Genomic DNA, 14,423 nt, shown 5'->3' with positions numbered 1-14,423 from the left:
CTGTGTTATTTGGGGTTTGGTTCACAAAAAAAGAGCATATCTTACCAACTTCCTGAAATCAGGAGGCACTAATATGGTCTAGATTAAAAGAAAATGCAGTAGCTTTCATTTATACGTACATAAATGCATGTAGGCATTCATTCATTCAGTCAGTCAGTCAGTCAGTTAACAAACATTTATTCAGCCCTTGTTAAATGTCAGGTCCTGGACCAGGATAAGGAAAAAGAGAAATGAGTAAGTCTCAGGAAGTTAATGGTCTGTGGGAAGAACAACATTTAAGTATGGTTGAAAATGAAAAGAGAGGTATGTTGAAGTTCTAGAGACACACTGAGAAAGGAGTAGCCAACTTTTGCCCTAGAGTTAGGGGAGCTTTCTCAGAGAAAGTGATATTAGAGACGGGCTTTGTTGAGTGAATAGGAGTTTGCCAGATGGAAAAAGCGAGGTGGCATTCTAGATAGGAAGAAGAGGATATACAGGGCGCCTGGGTGGCTCAGTCGTTAAGCGTCTGCCTTCGGCTCAGGTCATGATCCCAGGGTCCTGGGATCGAGCCCCACATCGGGCTCCCTGCTCCGCGGAAAGCCTGCTTCTCCCTCTTCTACTCCCCCTGCTTGTGTTCCCTCTCTCACTGTGTCTCTCTCTGTCAAATAAATAAAATCTTTAAAAAAATAAAAAATAGGGGCGCCTGGGTGGCTCAGTCGTTAAACGTCTGCCTTCGGCTCAGGTCATGATCCCAGCATCCTGGGATCGAGCCCCACATCGGGCTCCCTGTTCAGCGGGAGGCCTGCTTCTCCCTCTCCCACTCCCCCTGCTTGTGTTCCTGCTCTCGCTATGTCTCTCTCTGTCAAATAAATAAATAAAATCTTAAAAAAAAAAAAAAAAAAGAAGAGGATATACAAAGGACCCAAAATCTGAGCTAGCATGGCATGTTTTCAGGGATGGATAGGAAATGAGATGTGACTGGAGCTTAGGATGAGAGGCAGAAGTGGTGGATGAGAGTGGGAAACTGGTTAGGGCCAGAAATGGTCTCACACAATGGTAGTCACGGTGTTCCTGCTGCAGCAAAGATTAATGGTGATTTTCCTGTCTAATAGAATCCTAATCATTATAATGAGGTAGGACTCTTCCCTTTGAATTATGGAAATTATAACTGTTATGACCTGTTCCACAAACACAGGTTATAAATATGATCACATCTCTTTAATCTCCTTTACAGTTAATCATTCAAGCCTCCATAGTCCTTATTAGCAAGAAGTCTATTATCTCCCCTTGAGGTCCCTCCCACTGCTTCCAGATTGCCCATGAATCCTGGGACAGCACTCAGGCCAAATAGGTCAGTCCTCCCCCAGAAACCTGTAGCTAGATCCACCTGTGACTGCTCTTCCCTCTGGCCACTGCCTGGCACTATTTGCACCCCTGAGTCACAGTGGTGCTGATTTGGGGCGACAAGATGACAACTCTCTTCACTTACAATCCCATCCTCAGCTCTTATACCCGAAATCATAACCTCTGTGCCAGGGTAGCTGCATCTGGAGGAGCTTCCAGAGTGGGCCACATGCTAGGCTGAAATTAGCCCTTCCCCTAGAATCTTGGGTGACTGTGCTGAGCCCTGGTAATAGCCCAGACTCCTCCCTTCATCACGGTCACTTTATTCCAATTGTTTCTAAGACTTTCTCTGTCTCAGGACCTTAGTCATTGTTGCCCTGACCCAACAGGTCTTTCATCCCAAGCCCCCAATCCAAGGAGGCAGGGATGAGGACCCGGGGGCTTTTCTCCTAGAAGGCTCTAGGCTCCTTTTACACACTGATTTGCCTCCTGCCCAACGTCCAGGTTGTTCCTCCAGATGAGTCAGAGGTAGCAGCTTATAAGATGGAGTATAAAAACCAATTTATTTTTGGGGTGTTGAGTTTGATAAATTCTTTATAGATTTTGGATACCAGCCCTTTACCTGATAAGACATTTGCAACTATCTTCTCCCATTCTGTAGGTTGCCTTTTAGTTCTGTTAACTGTTTCCTTTGCTGTGCAAAAGCTTTTTATCTTGATGAAGTCCCAACACTTCACTTTTGCTTTTGTTTCCCTTGCCTTTGGAGACGTGTCTAGCAAGAAGTTGCTCCAGCTGAGGTCGAAGAGGTTGCTGCCTGTGTTCTCCTCTAGGATTTTGATGGATTCCTGCCTCACATTTAGGTCTTTCATCCATTTTTGAGTTTATCTTTGTGTGTGGTGTAAGAAAATGGTCCAGTTTAATTCTTCTCCATATGGCTGTCCAATTTTCTCAACACCATTTGTTGAAGAGACCGTCTTTTTTTCCATTGGATACTCTTTCCTGCTATGTTGAAGATAAGTTGACTATAGACTTGAGGGTCCATTTCTGGGTTCCCTATTCTGTTCCATTGATCTGTGTGTCTGTTTTTGTGCCAGTACCATACTGTCTTGATGATTACAGCCTTGTAATAGAGCTTGAAGTCCAGAATTGTGATGCCTCTAGCTTTGGTTTTCTTTGTCAACATTCCTTTGGCTATTTGGGGTCTTTTTTGGCTCCCCACAAATTTTAGGATTGTTTGTTCCAGCTCTGTGAAAAATGCTGATGGTATTTTGATAGGGATTGCATTGAAGGTGTAGATTGCTCTAGGTAGCATAGATATTTTAACAATATTTATTCTTCCAATTCATGAGCATAGAACATTTTTCCATTTCTTTGTGTCTTCCTCAATTTCTTTCATAAGTGTTCTATAGTTTTCAGAGTATAGAACCTTTACCTCTTTGGTTAGGTTTATTCCTAGATATCTTACAGTTTTCGGTGCATTTGTAAATGGGGGGGGGGGGATGGGGTAATTGGGTGCTGGGCATTAAGGAGGGCACTTGAAATAATGAGCACTGGGTGTTGTATGCAACTGAAGAATCACTAAATTCTACCTCTGAAACTAGTAATACAGTGTATGCTAATTAAATTGAATTTAAATAAATTTTTTTTAAAAACCCAATTTATTGTCTTGTCCCAGTGTCCCCCAAAAGTGCCTAATTGCTTTGTATTTGCATAACTAAGATACCAAGCAATACTTCCAAGAACAAAAGATCCTCAAAGTGACTTTCTGTTCCTGCCTTATTATAAAAAGAAGTAATTACAATTTATTTCACTAAAATAATCTGTGTCCAACCATGCCTCCTATTTTATTTATTTTTATTTTTTTATGCCTCCTATTTTAAAAAACCGATAATGTGCTTATATACCATATGACAAATTATGTAACTTAGCCAAGTTAGAAATAGGTCTTGACCCCCAAATCCATGTGTTCAACCACTACACTTACTTACTGCCTATTCTCATTCAATTTAGATGCTAATATTTCATTATTTTATCTATACCTCAAATATTACATTAATCAGGTTTATTGCAGGAATAGAAATCTCTACATATAGGCACTCTTCTGCACTATTGATAAATGAGAGCTGGGCAACAAATGTATTTATGAACTAGTGCATTTATATGGAAAATGAGTATACAGTATTTACTGCAAGAGAAAGTTGTATTTTCTCTGCAAAGTTAGGTCACAGAAGGGAGAACAGTACTCACACATAATTCTGGAGGGATTGAAACTGAACAGTAAATGAGCATTTGGGTCAATACACATTGTTAACAAATAGCATTCGCTAGCATTCATGATTTGGGAAAGCTATCTCCAAGGCTGGATTAATGTGAGTTTATTTTGCTTTGCCCCCTCGGTGCAAGTGTGGGACAACCAACTGACCTTTTCAGTTTATCAGTTTAATGAAAGTCACCTCTCAGCCTTCTCATCTTTAAGTTTGATAATAATGAAAAATAAAGCCCAACCAGATTGTTTTGACCTTTTTTCCTAGGCACTGTTTTCCCATTAGCATTATTACTTTCCTCAGTAAAATGGAAGTGAAATGCATGTGTATCATATTTCATAAACAAGAGAAAATTCTGACACATTATCAGCAGTTTATGTTTTTTAAAGAGGAAAACCATATGCTGTAAAATGTGTGCTGCACTATCTGGAGTTCTTAATAGAAATTCCAGGAGGTCGAGAGATCTCTGCAAAGTTAATATACATCCATAGGGGAACTAATTGCCTGTCTTCTGACAAAACCCCAATGAGACCTGACTCCTGGACAGCTGAGCCCAGAGTCCTGCCACTCACCTCCATTTCTGACACTTTCTTTCTCGTGCTTGCTGGGGGCCAGTGCTGGGTAGCTCAAGCCAGAGCCAGGGTTGTGAGTCAGGATCACTACTGAGCTCTTCGTTTACCCCAGTTCTCCTACAAAATGAAATCCCTGTGTTTGGCCCCCTATCACTGTGTTGTGTTGCTCTTGGTGATTTTGCTTTATTATTGTTGTTGCTATTTAATATACTTAGAATTCTTTCTTAGCTTTTAAATCTAGTTTGGATTTGAGATCCACAATAAATTGTATCCTTTAAAGATGAAAAATATAGATATTCTTACATCAGCTTGGTTCAGCTTTCAGACTTATCCAGCTCTTTGACTTTATTCAGAAACTAACAATTCTGATTGGCCTTCACTTTTTAAAAAGTGAGGAACCTGTTCCAGTTTACTGGGATTTGGATATGCTCTATGTTGGGATGAGGAAGCATTCCTTACTGAAAGAGGTGGTATGTGTTTTTCTACAAAGTTAGATGAAATTTGTACTTTTCCCTTGGCTGAGTATACATTCTGAATAAACAAAGATATTCTCCGGTTCCTAAGGATAAGGAATGAGGACTATGCCTCTCTCCTGGCTTTCCCACAAGATCTCCCTGGTGATTACTGGCACAGACTGAGAAGTTGTGTGGGATGATATAGAAAGAAGCTAACTAACAATTCTTGAAAACCTACTATGGGCCTACGGTGCTTAATATATATTTGCCTCGTCTCATTTAATTTTCTTGACAATCCCATAAGGCGGGGCGCCTGGTGGCTCAGTGGGTTAAGCATCTGCCTTCTGTTCAGGTCATGATCCCGGGTCCTGGGATCAAGCTCCGCGTCCTGCTCCCTGCTCAACGGGGAGTCTGCTTCTCCCTCTCCTTCTGTGCCCCCCCACTCGCCCTCTCTCTCTCAAATAAATAGTAAAATAAAGTCTTTAAAAAAAATCCACAATCCCATGAGCCAATGACCATTTTCTTTATTGTAGAGATGAAGAAATTGAGGTCCTGAGAGACTAGGTAACTAGCCTGACATCACAGAACCAAAAGTAGCAGAGCAGAGAAGCAAACAACACTTCCTCAAATTCATGGCCGGCATCTTTCTGTGCCCCACACTGCCCATCTACAGACTCGGGTGGCTTGGGGCCCCCGAACTCCTCACTAGGACGAGGGTCTAGTCTTTGAATAAAGTCCCATGCATTTGTCTTAGGTTTAGAGACAACCAGAATATCAGAGCAGAGACTTCGGAGATCAGGCAAGCATTTGCTTAACCACTGCTTTCCTAACCTCTTCTTTCTGGCCCTTCACCTTGAACGTGGGGGAGGCACTCGTGTTCCGTGCTGACAGGGACTGAGCTTCTTTCTCAAGGCCTTGAAAGAGGCTCCATTTGTCTTTTTAGAGACAGCTGTGCACCAACACTATGCTGTTGTTGTTCGGAGGCCTTAGCATTCCTCATTTCAAACTGATTACTTCTTTATTATCTTAATATAACATCATTGACCATCTGGCTGATCTGAAATATGAAGGAGACTCATCCTGGACAGTAATGATTTGCAGGTGGAGCACCAAATCTATAGGGATATTCAGGGCGTTTGCTTTTAAAAAATGATTATTTTGAGGGGGGACGCCTGGGTGGCTCAGTCGTTAAGCATCTGCCTTCGCCTCAGGTCATGATCCCAGGGTCCTGGGATCGAGCCCCACATCAGGTTCCCTGGTCTGTGGGAAGCCTGCTTCTCCCTCTGCCACTCCCCCTGCTTGTGTTCCCTCTCTCGCTGTGTCTCTCTCTGTCAAAAAATAAATAAAATCTTTAAAAAAAAATGATTATTTTTTTCTAACCTGTGCAAACTATGCCTTTATCCTTATTGAGAGAATTCCATCATTTTAATAATTTGGTACTGTTTTGCTGGTAAGTTCAGAGATAATGTAAAAAGGAAGTGTATTTTTTTCCTTTTTATGGATTAAAAAAAGTTCAGAATTTTCATTTGCACTTTATCCTTTCTAATTGTTTCTATGTTGCAAGCAAAATGTCATTCGATTTAAATCGGCATTCAGCACATTTCTCTGAGAGAGGGAGCACATATTGTGATTTTTGGATACACTGAGTAGACTTCTTCCCACAACAAGTTTGTGCTTTGAATGTGAGCAGCTAGTTTGACTCTGGAGCAAGCAGTGGGCACTTCAGGATTCTTTGTCAGCAGGCACCAAAATGCTTATGAAAGAACTTTCTGTCTGAGTGTTTAGATACCCCTTCTCTCTAGGGGTACAACTGTGTGCTCTGGGCCTAGATATCCATTATGTAGTTTCATAGTTTATTTATTAAATGTCTGTCACATGCCAAGCACAGAATTGTCTTCTGTACATTATCACATCTCATTAATCCTCACAACGATCCCATGAAATAGTTATGGAATACATATATAATATTCTCTCTTCTTTTCAGATAAGGAGGCTGAATTTCAGATAGATCAGTTTCCCAGTGGTTACACAGCTAGTGCCTAATGATTGCAGGGCTTACCAGCTGTCTGCCTTTATTTATTTATTTATTTATTTGAGAGAGAGAGCGAGAGCACAAGCGGGGGGATGAGGCAGAGGGAGAGGGAGAAGAAGGCTCCCCACTGAGCAGGGAGCTCAATGTGGGGCTCGATCCCAGGACTCTGGGATCATGACCTGAACCAAAGGCAGACGCTTAACGACTGAGCCACCCAGGTGCCCCTGTCTGCCTTTTTCATCTGTAACAGCTTGCCTAGGAGTGAACTAGCTGGAGTTTTAGGAGATGAAGCTGGGAAAGTGATGGAGGGCTTTGAACTTTATTCTAAGTGACATACCAAGCTTTGGGTTCATTTATTCATTCAGTACCTATTTAATGGACATCTAATGTGGCCAAACAGGCTGGGCACTAGGGGCATCATAGGGAACCAAGAAAGATAAACCCCTGCCTTCTGGGAGCTTACATTCTGGCTATGGGAGGTTTTGAACAGAGAACTGACACGATCCAGTTTCACTCTTACAAGCTTCCTCTGGCTGCAGGGGTGAGAGACTGCTGCAGAGGGAGCAGTTAGGGGGTGACAGCAGCCCGGGCAAAAGACAGTGGGGTTTGTACCACGGTGCTAGCACAGGTGAGAAGCTGGGTTCCAGATGGACTTAGGAGAAAGCATCAAGGGCATTTTCTGAGCAATTCGATACCAAAATTTCTCACCCAGGCTTTAATGAGAACTCAGGTCAGCCTACATCCTAAACCTGGGCTCAGACATAGTCACTCAAAAGTGGTTCTAGATGTGCCAGATCTGCCAACAACTTTAATAACTTCCAAGATACAAATTTGTATTCCCCAAGTCAACAAAATCGTCACCAAGCTGTTTGTGAAGTAATAAGGTAAGTAAAATGTCATCTGCATTGCATTTGTTTTCATTGACCTTAAGTGAATAACCTTGTATTTCCAAATAGTAGAAGAAATGACCATGGGTAGCCATAAACATCGCCTCTGCTTGGCAGCCATGACGTCACCGAGGATAGCATGGGCAGCTAGCTATCCTTGTGGACTGAGACTAAGTAGCAATCCCCTACACACCTTATCTGGAAGTAGAGCCAAATGATTGGGTTTCAGTTATCATTGGAAGATTCCCTGATCTGACTAGAGTCCTGCCAACTGCATCTTCTATATGCAATCTAACATTCCCCTGACCTTGGCCATCCACTGGGTTCTGCTGGGCAGGTTGTCAGTTCAGGATATGATTAGAGGCTCTCACTTCCTGGGCTGTAGGCAGCATTTGCATAACCCCTTTCTCCATTAACCTGCCCTGGAGATCAGCCCTGAGGGCGCTTCTTTGCTGTGTCAGCCACACTCTGAATCAGGCAGCAGCCTCATCAGCAAGAGGTGAATATGCGTGCCTCTGATGTCCTCCTGCCTCCAGAATGCAGATGAGAGGCCTCGCCATTTCCTAAAAAATTTAAAATCAACTGAAGGATCACTTATTTTATTATTTTTTCCCAGGGCTGCGACCAAAGAGGACTCTGCGTTTGGTGCTCTGGACTGCAGAGGAACAAGGTGGAATCGGTGGCTTCCAGTATTACCAGTTACACAAGGTAAGAAAGTAGCCATGGGTCTCTGGGCATTTGCATGTGTAATTAAGGTGAATAACCCCAAAGCATCCTTGCTTCCTTCTTTTGTCCTGAAGACTCTCAACAATACTTTTTGGTAGGCTGACCCCAGCCAACACCCCTTGCAGAAGCCTTCTTCATCGGGTCCCATAGCAGAGAATGCACTGGTGAACTAGGGGGTGGAGCTGAGGGCGTCTCTATTTCTACATCGGTGTGTGACCTGAGAAAAATCCCAGCTGCCATGCCATTTTCTTAAAGTCTCTCTGGTTCTGCTATACTCTTACATGCCAGAGAAATAGTAATAGGTAAGCATTCCCTCTGGCCCCGGAGCCCTCTCCCATACTTTAATGCCCTAAGTCGTCCTGGAAGCACTATGGTAACTGAGAACCAAGTCCTGGGGCCTTGCGTCAGCAGGAGCCCTGATAATGGCGGTAGGACTGGCAGCAGCTCAGACCTGGCCATGTGGAGGACGGCTTGGGTTGAGACTGACTTTAGTAAGACAAAAGTGAAGCTTGAGGCAAGAAGGTGATAGCAGAAGATCATGATTAGAAATACAAGACCACGTTTAAGACTGGGGACAGGGAGACTAATGTCGACAACCACCTTTGAGAGAGGGCAAAGTGTACAAGCTCAGAGATACTCGGGAGCAAATCAAATGTTAGTTCAAAGAGAAATTCCCAAATCGAGGCGCATGCTGCTGAGCAGTGATGGTTGGGCGGAGGAGCAGGGTCTGGCCTGCTGCTGCGGGATTGTTTGTCCTGCATTTCAGGTTAGAAGGAACAGATCTGCAGGCTTCCGTTATCAAAATCAGAGAGGTTTGTTTTTTTTCAATTGTGTTTGTATCCTTTTGGATCATTTACAGAGTCAGTCTCTATTACCCTATTCCAGTTAGTTAGAGCTTAAGAGTGATGAGCTCAGGGGCATGAATTTGACCACTGAGCATAGTTATGTGCTGTACAAAGGAAAACCATACTTTATGCTCAACTCTTCTACCTCTTCCGTTCTTTTGGCCTCAAGTGATCCTGGGGAATAAGACTATTCCAGATAAGTGTCCTGTGGTTGGTGGGTCAGTAGCATCAGCTCCTATATGTTGTGGTGGACTAGAACATCAGAGGAGATCTATTCTAGATTCAGCAACCTTCATTTAATATTTCTGACCACCTACTATGCTTCATATTAGGCTCTAGGTTTAGGGTCATTGAACGATGCACCCTAACCTTACCAAGACTCCAATCTAAAGGACACCAACCACTGAACTTCAATTATACTATAATGTGTGAAGTGTTCTGATAAAGTATTGGTGGCAGAGACAGGAAGCTCGCCTAACCTGGCCTGGGAGAACAGTCAGAAATGACGCCGAAGCAGAGACTTGAGGACAGACTAGAAGTAAGCTAAGGAAAAGGAGTTGTCGGGGAGTTGGGTAGCGGGAGCTGTACCTGCAAAGGCTGGAGGTAAAGTGAGCACAGCACCCTGAGGAGACTGAAGGGGTTCAGAGTGGCTGGTGCACTGAACACAAGCTGCAGCACGTGGGAGGTCGACAAGAGCCCAAACAAGAAGAACATATCCATCCCGTTGAGAAGTTCGCACTTTATCTTGAGGCAGCAAGAGTAACTGAATTATTTTTGAGGAGGAACTTTAGATTCTGTACATCTTGGACTCTATGAAAAACAGAAGACCCGAGAACTGTTTTGAAGCACATTTATTCTCGATCATATACTCTACTCCAAGGGGGAAAATGGTTTTAAACTGCAGTGGATCTGGCTTGAACTTTCCTCAACCACTGCAATTCCTTAGATCCGACAAAAGGCTTAGTCCTCTGTAAGGTTTTGAGGTTCACTGTGGCCTACCAAAATACATGAAATACGTGAAATCAGAAATGACTCGATTCTAAGCTTTTAGGAGGTTGGCAGAGAAATATATATATACATTTTTTCCCTTGGATGTGCAATCACATTAACAGAACTGGTTTATCTTTTTTTTTTTTTTAAAGATTTTATTTATTTATTTGAGAGAGAGAAAGAGAGAGAGAGAGCATGAGAGGGGAGAGGGTCAGAGGAAGAAGCAGACCCCCTGCTGAGCAGGGAGCCCGATGTGGGACTCGATCCCGGGACTCCAGGATCATGACCTGAGCCGAAGGCAGTCGCTTAACCAACTGAGCCACCCAGGCGCCCATACTTGCTTGTTTTTCTTTTTTTTTTTTTTAAAGATTTTATTTATTTATTTGCGAGAGAGAGAATGAGAGAGAGAAAGCATGAGAGGGGGGAGGGTCAGAGGGAGAAGCAGGCTCCCTGCCGAGCAGGGAGCCCCATGCGGGACTTGATCCCGGGACTCCAGGATCATGACCTGAGCCGAAGGCAGTCGCTTAACCGACTGAGCCACCCAGGCGCCCCAGAGGAAGAGTTTTTTTCTTTTTTTTTTCTTAAAGATTTTATTTATTTATTTGAGAGAGAATGAGAGACAGAGAGCATGAGAGGGAGGAGGGTCAGAGGGAGAAGCAGACTCCCTGCCGAGCAGGGAGCCCGATGCAGGACTCGATCCCGGGACTCCAGGATCATGACCTGAGCCGAAGGCAGTCGCTTAACCCACTGAGCCACCCAGGCGCCCAGGATTTTTTGTTTGTTTGTTTATTTATTTATTTATTTATTTATTTATTTATTTATTTATTAAGATTTTATTTATTTGAGAGAGAGAGAGAGAATGAGAGAGAGAACACGAGAGGGGAGAGGGTCAGAGGGAGAAGCAGACCCCCTGCCGAGCAGGGAGCCCGATGTGGGACTCGATCCCGGGACTCCAGGATCATGACCCGAGCCGAAGGCAGTCGCTTAACCAACTGAGCCACCCAGGCGCCCAGGATTTTATGTTTGTTTGTTTGTTTATTTATTTATTTATTTATTTATTAAGATTTTATTTATTTGAGAGAGAGAGAGAGAATGAGAGAGAGAACACGAGAGGGGAGAGGGTCAGAGGGAGAAGCAGACCCCCTGCCGAGCAGGGAGCCCGATGTGGGACTCGATCCCGGGACTCCAGGATCATGACCCGAGCCGAAGGCAGTCGCTTAACCGACTGAGCCACCCAGGCGCCCCAGAACTGGTTTATCTTGACAATATCCATGTTGCCTCTATACAAGAATCTATACAGCCTGGTGGTGGGTATTGAGGAGGGCACATTCTGCATGGAGCACTGGGTGTTGTGCACAATGAATCATGGAACACTTCATCTAAAACTAATGATGTAATGTATGGGGATTAACATAAGAATAAAAAAAAAATCTAAAAAAAAAAGAATCTATACATTGGTAGCTGGTCTGCTTTGCATTTTCAGGAATGGAAAGAGATTCCAGAAAAGGAAGTATAGGCTTTTTACTTTTAGATAGTTCTTTATCTCACCTTTAAAAAAAATTCTGCATGTTTTATACAAGACAGCCAATTTCAAAAGACTTATTCTGTATTCTCATGTTTAACATACTGAATGAGGCATTGTCAAGAGCATCATCATTTCTGGGGTGGCTGAGTTTACCCTTAAGTAAATATAATAAGCAAGGACCAAGCCAGGGAGGACAAATAAGATTGTCTTTAAACTTCTCTATAGCACTTTTTAATGCCAAAAAGTAGCAAACAATGTCCAGTTCACTCCAGCCACAACAAATTGATCCTCTGATCTAACTAAGGTTGTGATAGCTGCTGAAATGAATAAGCCCTACAATTCCAGTGGTTCAGCATAATAGAGAGTTATTTCTTGCTCATTTACCATCCAGTCTCCAGGAGGGCTTGCTCCACATAGTCATTCAGGGGTCCAGGCTGATAGACTCTTCAGCAACATGGCTCCCAATGTTGCCTTGAGCATCAATATCCAGCTGGCAGCCAGAGGGAGAATGGAAAGGTTTTATGAGACAGTTCTGGAAATGGATGTGGAAAGGCAAAGAGAGAGTTTATGTTTGCTTAACTGAAGTCTGAAAGGATCTTCATCGTCCACTAACCATGGTTACCTCTAAAAGAAAACTAGGACTAGGTGGATATAGTAAGTTATATAACTGTATTGTTTTAATTCTTGTTAAGTAAAAATAATGAAAGAAAACAATTAAATAGAAGAACAGGGGCATCAGGAAACATTTGCTTGACAGAAGTTTCTATTTCATTTTAAAGGCAATGCCATATCTTATAAACCACAAATGGCAGACAAGGGAATATATCCTTCTCCTCCCGCAGGTATACCTGCCAAAACACTTGAAGTACAAGCATAGAATGGTACCACATCTGAACTTTCCAAGCCTTTGTGTTTTGCCTTCTCCCTTCAAATAAGAAACTAAATACACCACTGGCTATCAGGAGAACTGGTTCTGACCTTTGTTCTGCCACTAAGTAAATATGAGGTCCTCTGGCCTCTCAGACACATAGTTTCCTCAACTCAACTTATTAAAGTTTATCTTCCCCTCCCAACCCTCATGATGGAGAGACAATCTCATATAATAATTATGCTTTGCTCTATTGAGAACAAAGTTGTAATATTATTTACAATTAAAATGTACAATTAAGCATGCCATTCTAAGATCTAGTATTATTATCTGTGAGGGAAAAAAGGCAATATTATCTTCAGCAGTACAACTATAGATCAGTAAACTATTATTAAAAATTTACTCTACAACAGACACTCCAGCCTGAAAGAAGTACAGTCATCATCTCTGTCACACTTGCCCCTCCTTCTCTATTGTTTCTATTAATGACAGCCTCATCCTCCCTCCCACCAGCTATCACAATGTCACTGGGACTTTTCCTTCCTTCCTCTTCCTTGTGACCCACATCTAATAAATGGTAAAGCTCCATTGATTCTATATTCTGTCACTTTTGGTGAACCCTTCATTTCTATGTCCCCTGTCTTTTCTGTAGTTCAGGCTTTCCATTATACCTACCATATCAAGTCAGTCTTCCAGAAGCCCAGCTCAATTCAAATAAACCCTCTGCCTCCAAACCTTCAGTTGTTCCCCAGTGCTAAAAGAATCTAGCCCAAGCTGCTTAGCTTCTTGGTCCTTGTGGTTCTCCATGCCCTGGTTTCCCACCATCCTCCTCCATCATCCTCTAGTCTGACAAAAATGAGCAGTTCCTTATATATCCCACACTGGCCTTTCTTCATATCATTGATCATACCATTCCTCTGCCTTGAATTCCCCTCTTTCCATCTCCTGCATGTTCTACAGGATGAATTGAAGTGCCCTCTTTCCCATAGAACATTCTCTAACTCTCCAACCCCTATTTCTATCCTTGAAATAAATACAACACCTTATCTAGACATTTCTAAGGATGTGAAATAGTTTCTAATCTACAGGAAAGAAGGGAGGAAAGGAGGAAAGAAAGGGTGCAAGAGGGAAAAATGGAAGAAAGGGGAAGATAAAATAAAAGAAGTCACAGTCTTTGGCCATAAGGACCTTACATTCTGCTTAAATACTAACTTTAAACTGACACATAAGAAATTTAGTATAACAAACAATATATAATGGGGTGCTAAATTATTTACTAAAAGTATCTTACTTTTACAAAGAACTCTATCACTGACAGGGTGCAGAGTACTGTAAAGGCTTAGCATAGCAGATGCAAAGGAGTTAAGAAGAGGGAGAAATGGCTAGGACATGTTGGTCATGAGGAAGGCTCAGGACCTAATCCTTGAGGAATACGTGGGTTTGAGTGAGTAATCAGGGAGAGAGAAAAGGGAAGGCTACTCTCCTTTATATTGATGATGACTGAGACCTGAGGTATGCCTTTGGCTCTGGTGTAGATGCTATCAAAGAGGAGCAGAACTTTTATTTGGGGAGAACCTATTTTGGTGATTGTAAAAATAAGGGATTTGAACTTTCAAAATAATATTCCTAGCATTTTTATGGTACAGTTATGGTTATTAGTGATCTATATCAGTAAGGGACCAAATCTGTGGCCCTCAGGCCAAATCCAGCCTGCCACCTGTTTATGTACAGACCTCAGGCTAAGACTGTTTTTTACATCATTAGCTGACTGTGCAACAGAGACTATGTGCCTGCAAAACCTAAAATATTAAACATCTGACCCTTTACAAAAAAGTCTGATGACCCTTAATCTATATGACAAAAAGCATAAAATATTTTCATGCTGTTATTTCCATATAACAATTTCCTTATGGCTTTTTATGACTTAAGTGATAAT

General features: G+C 42.5%; 1 protein-coding gene across 4 annotated transcripts in view; it reads left to right on the top strand.

Moving 5' to 3' along the window:
- CPQ (carboxypeptidase Q) overlaps nucleotides 1-14,423 on the top strand; it is a 458,753-nt gene that overhangs the window by 333,010 nt on the left and 111,320 nt on the right. For all 4 annotated transcript variants that reach the window (XM_045896198.3, XM_054512535.2, XM_054512537.2 and 1 more), the window contains exon 6: nucleotides 8,150-8,241. In XM_045896198.3, coding sequence (XP_045752154.1) covers nucleotides 8,150-8,241 — 92 coding nt within the window. The remainder of the gene's footprint in view (nucleotides 1-8,149; nucleotides 8,242-14,423) is intronic.

The sequence above is a fragment of the Mirounga angustirostris genome, unplaced genomic scaffold (genome assembly GCF_029215605.1).
Source record: "Mirounga angustirostris isolate CCGP_5_RB_7025 unplaced genomic scaffold, mMirAng1.0.hap1 SCAF_4, whole genome shotgun sequence".
NCBI classification, from domain to species: Eukaryota; Metazoa; Chordata; class Mammalia; order Carnivora; family Phocidae; genus Mirounga; species Mirounga angustirostris.
This window is presented reverse-complemented; position numbering and strand designations above follow the sequence as displayed.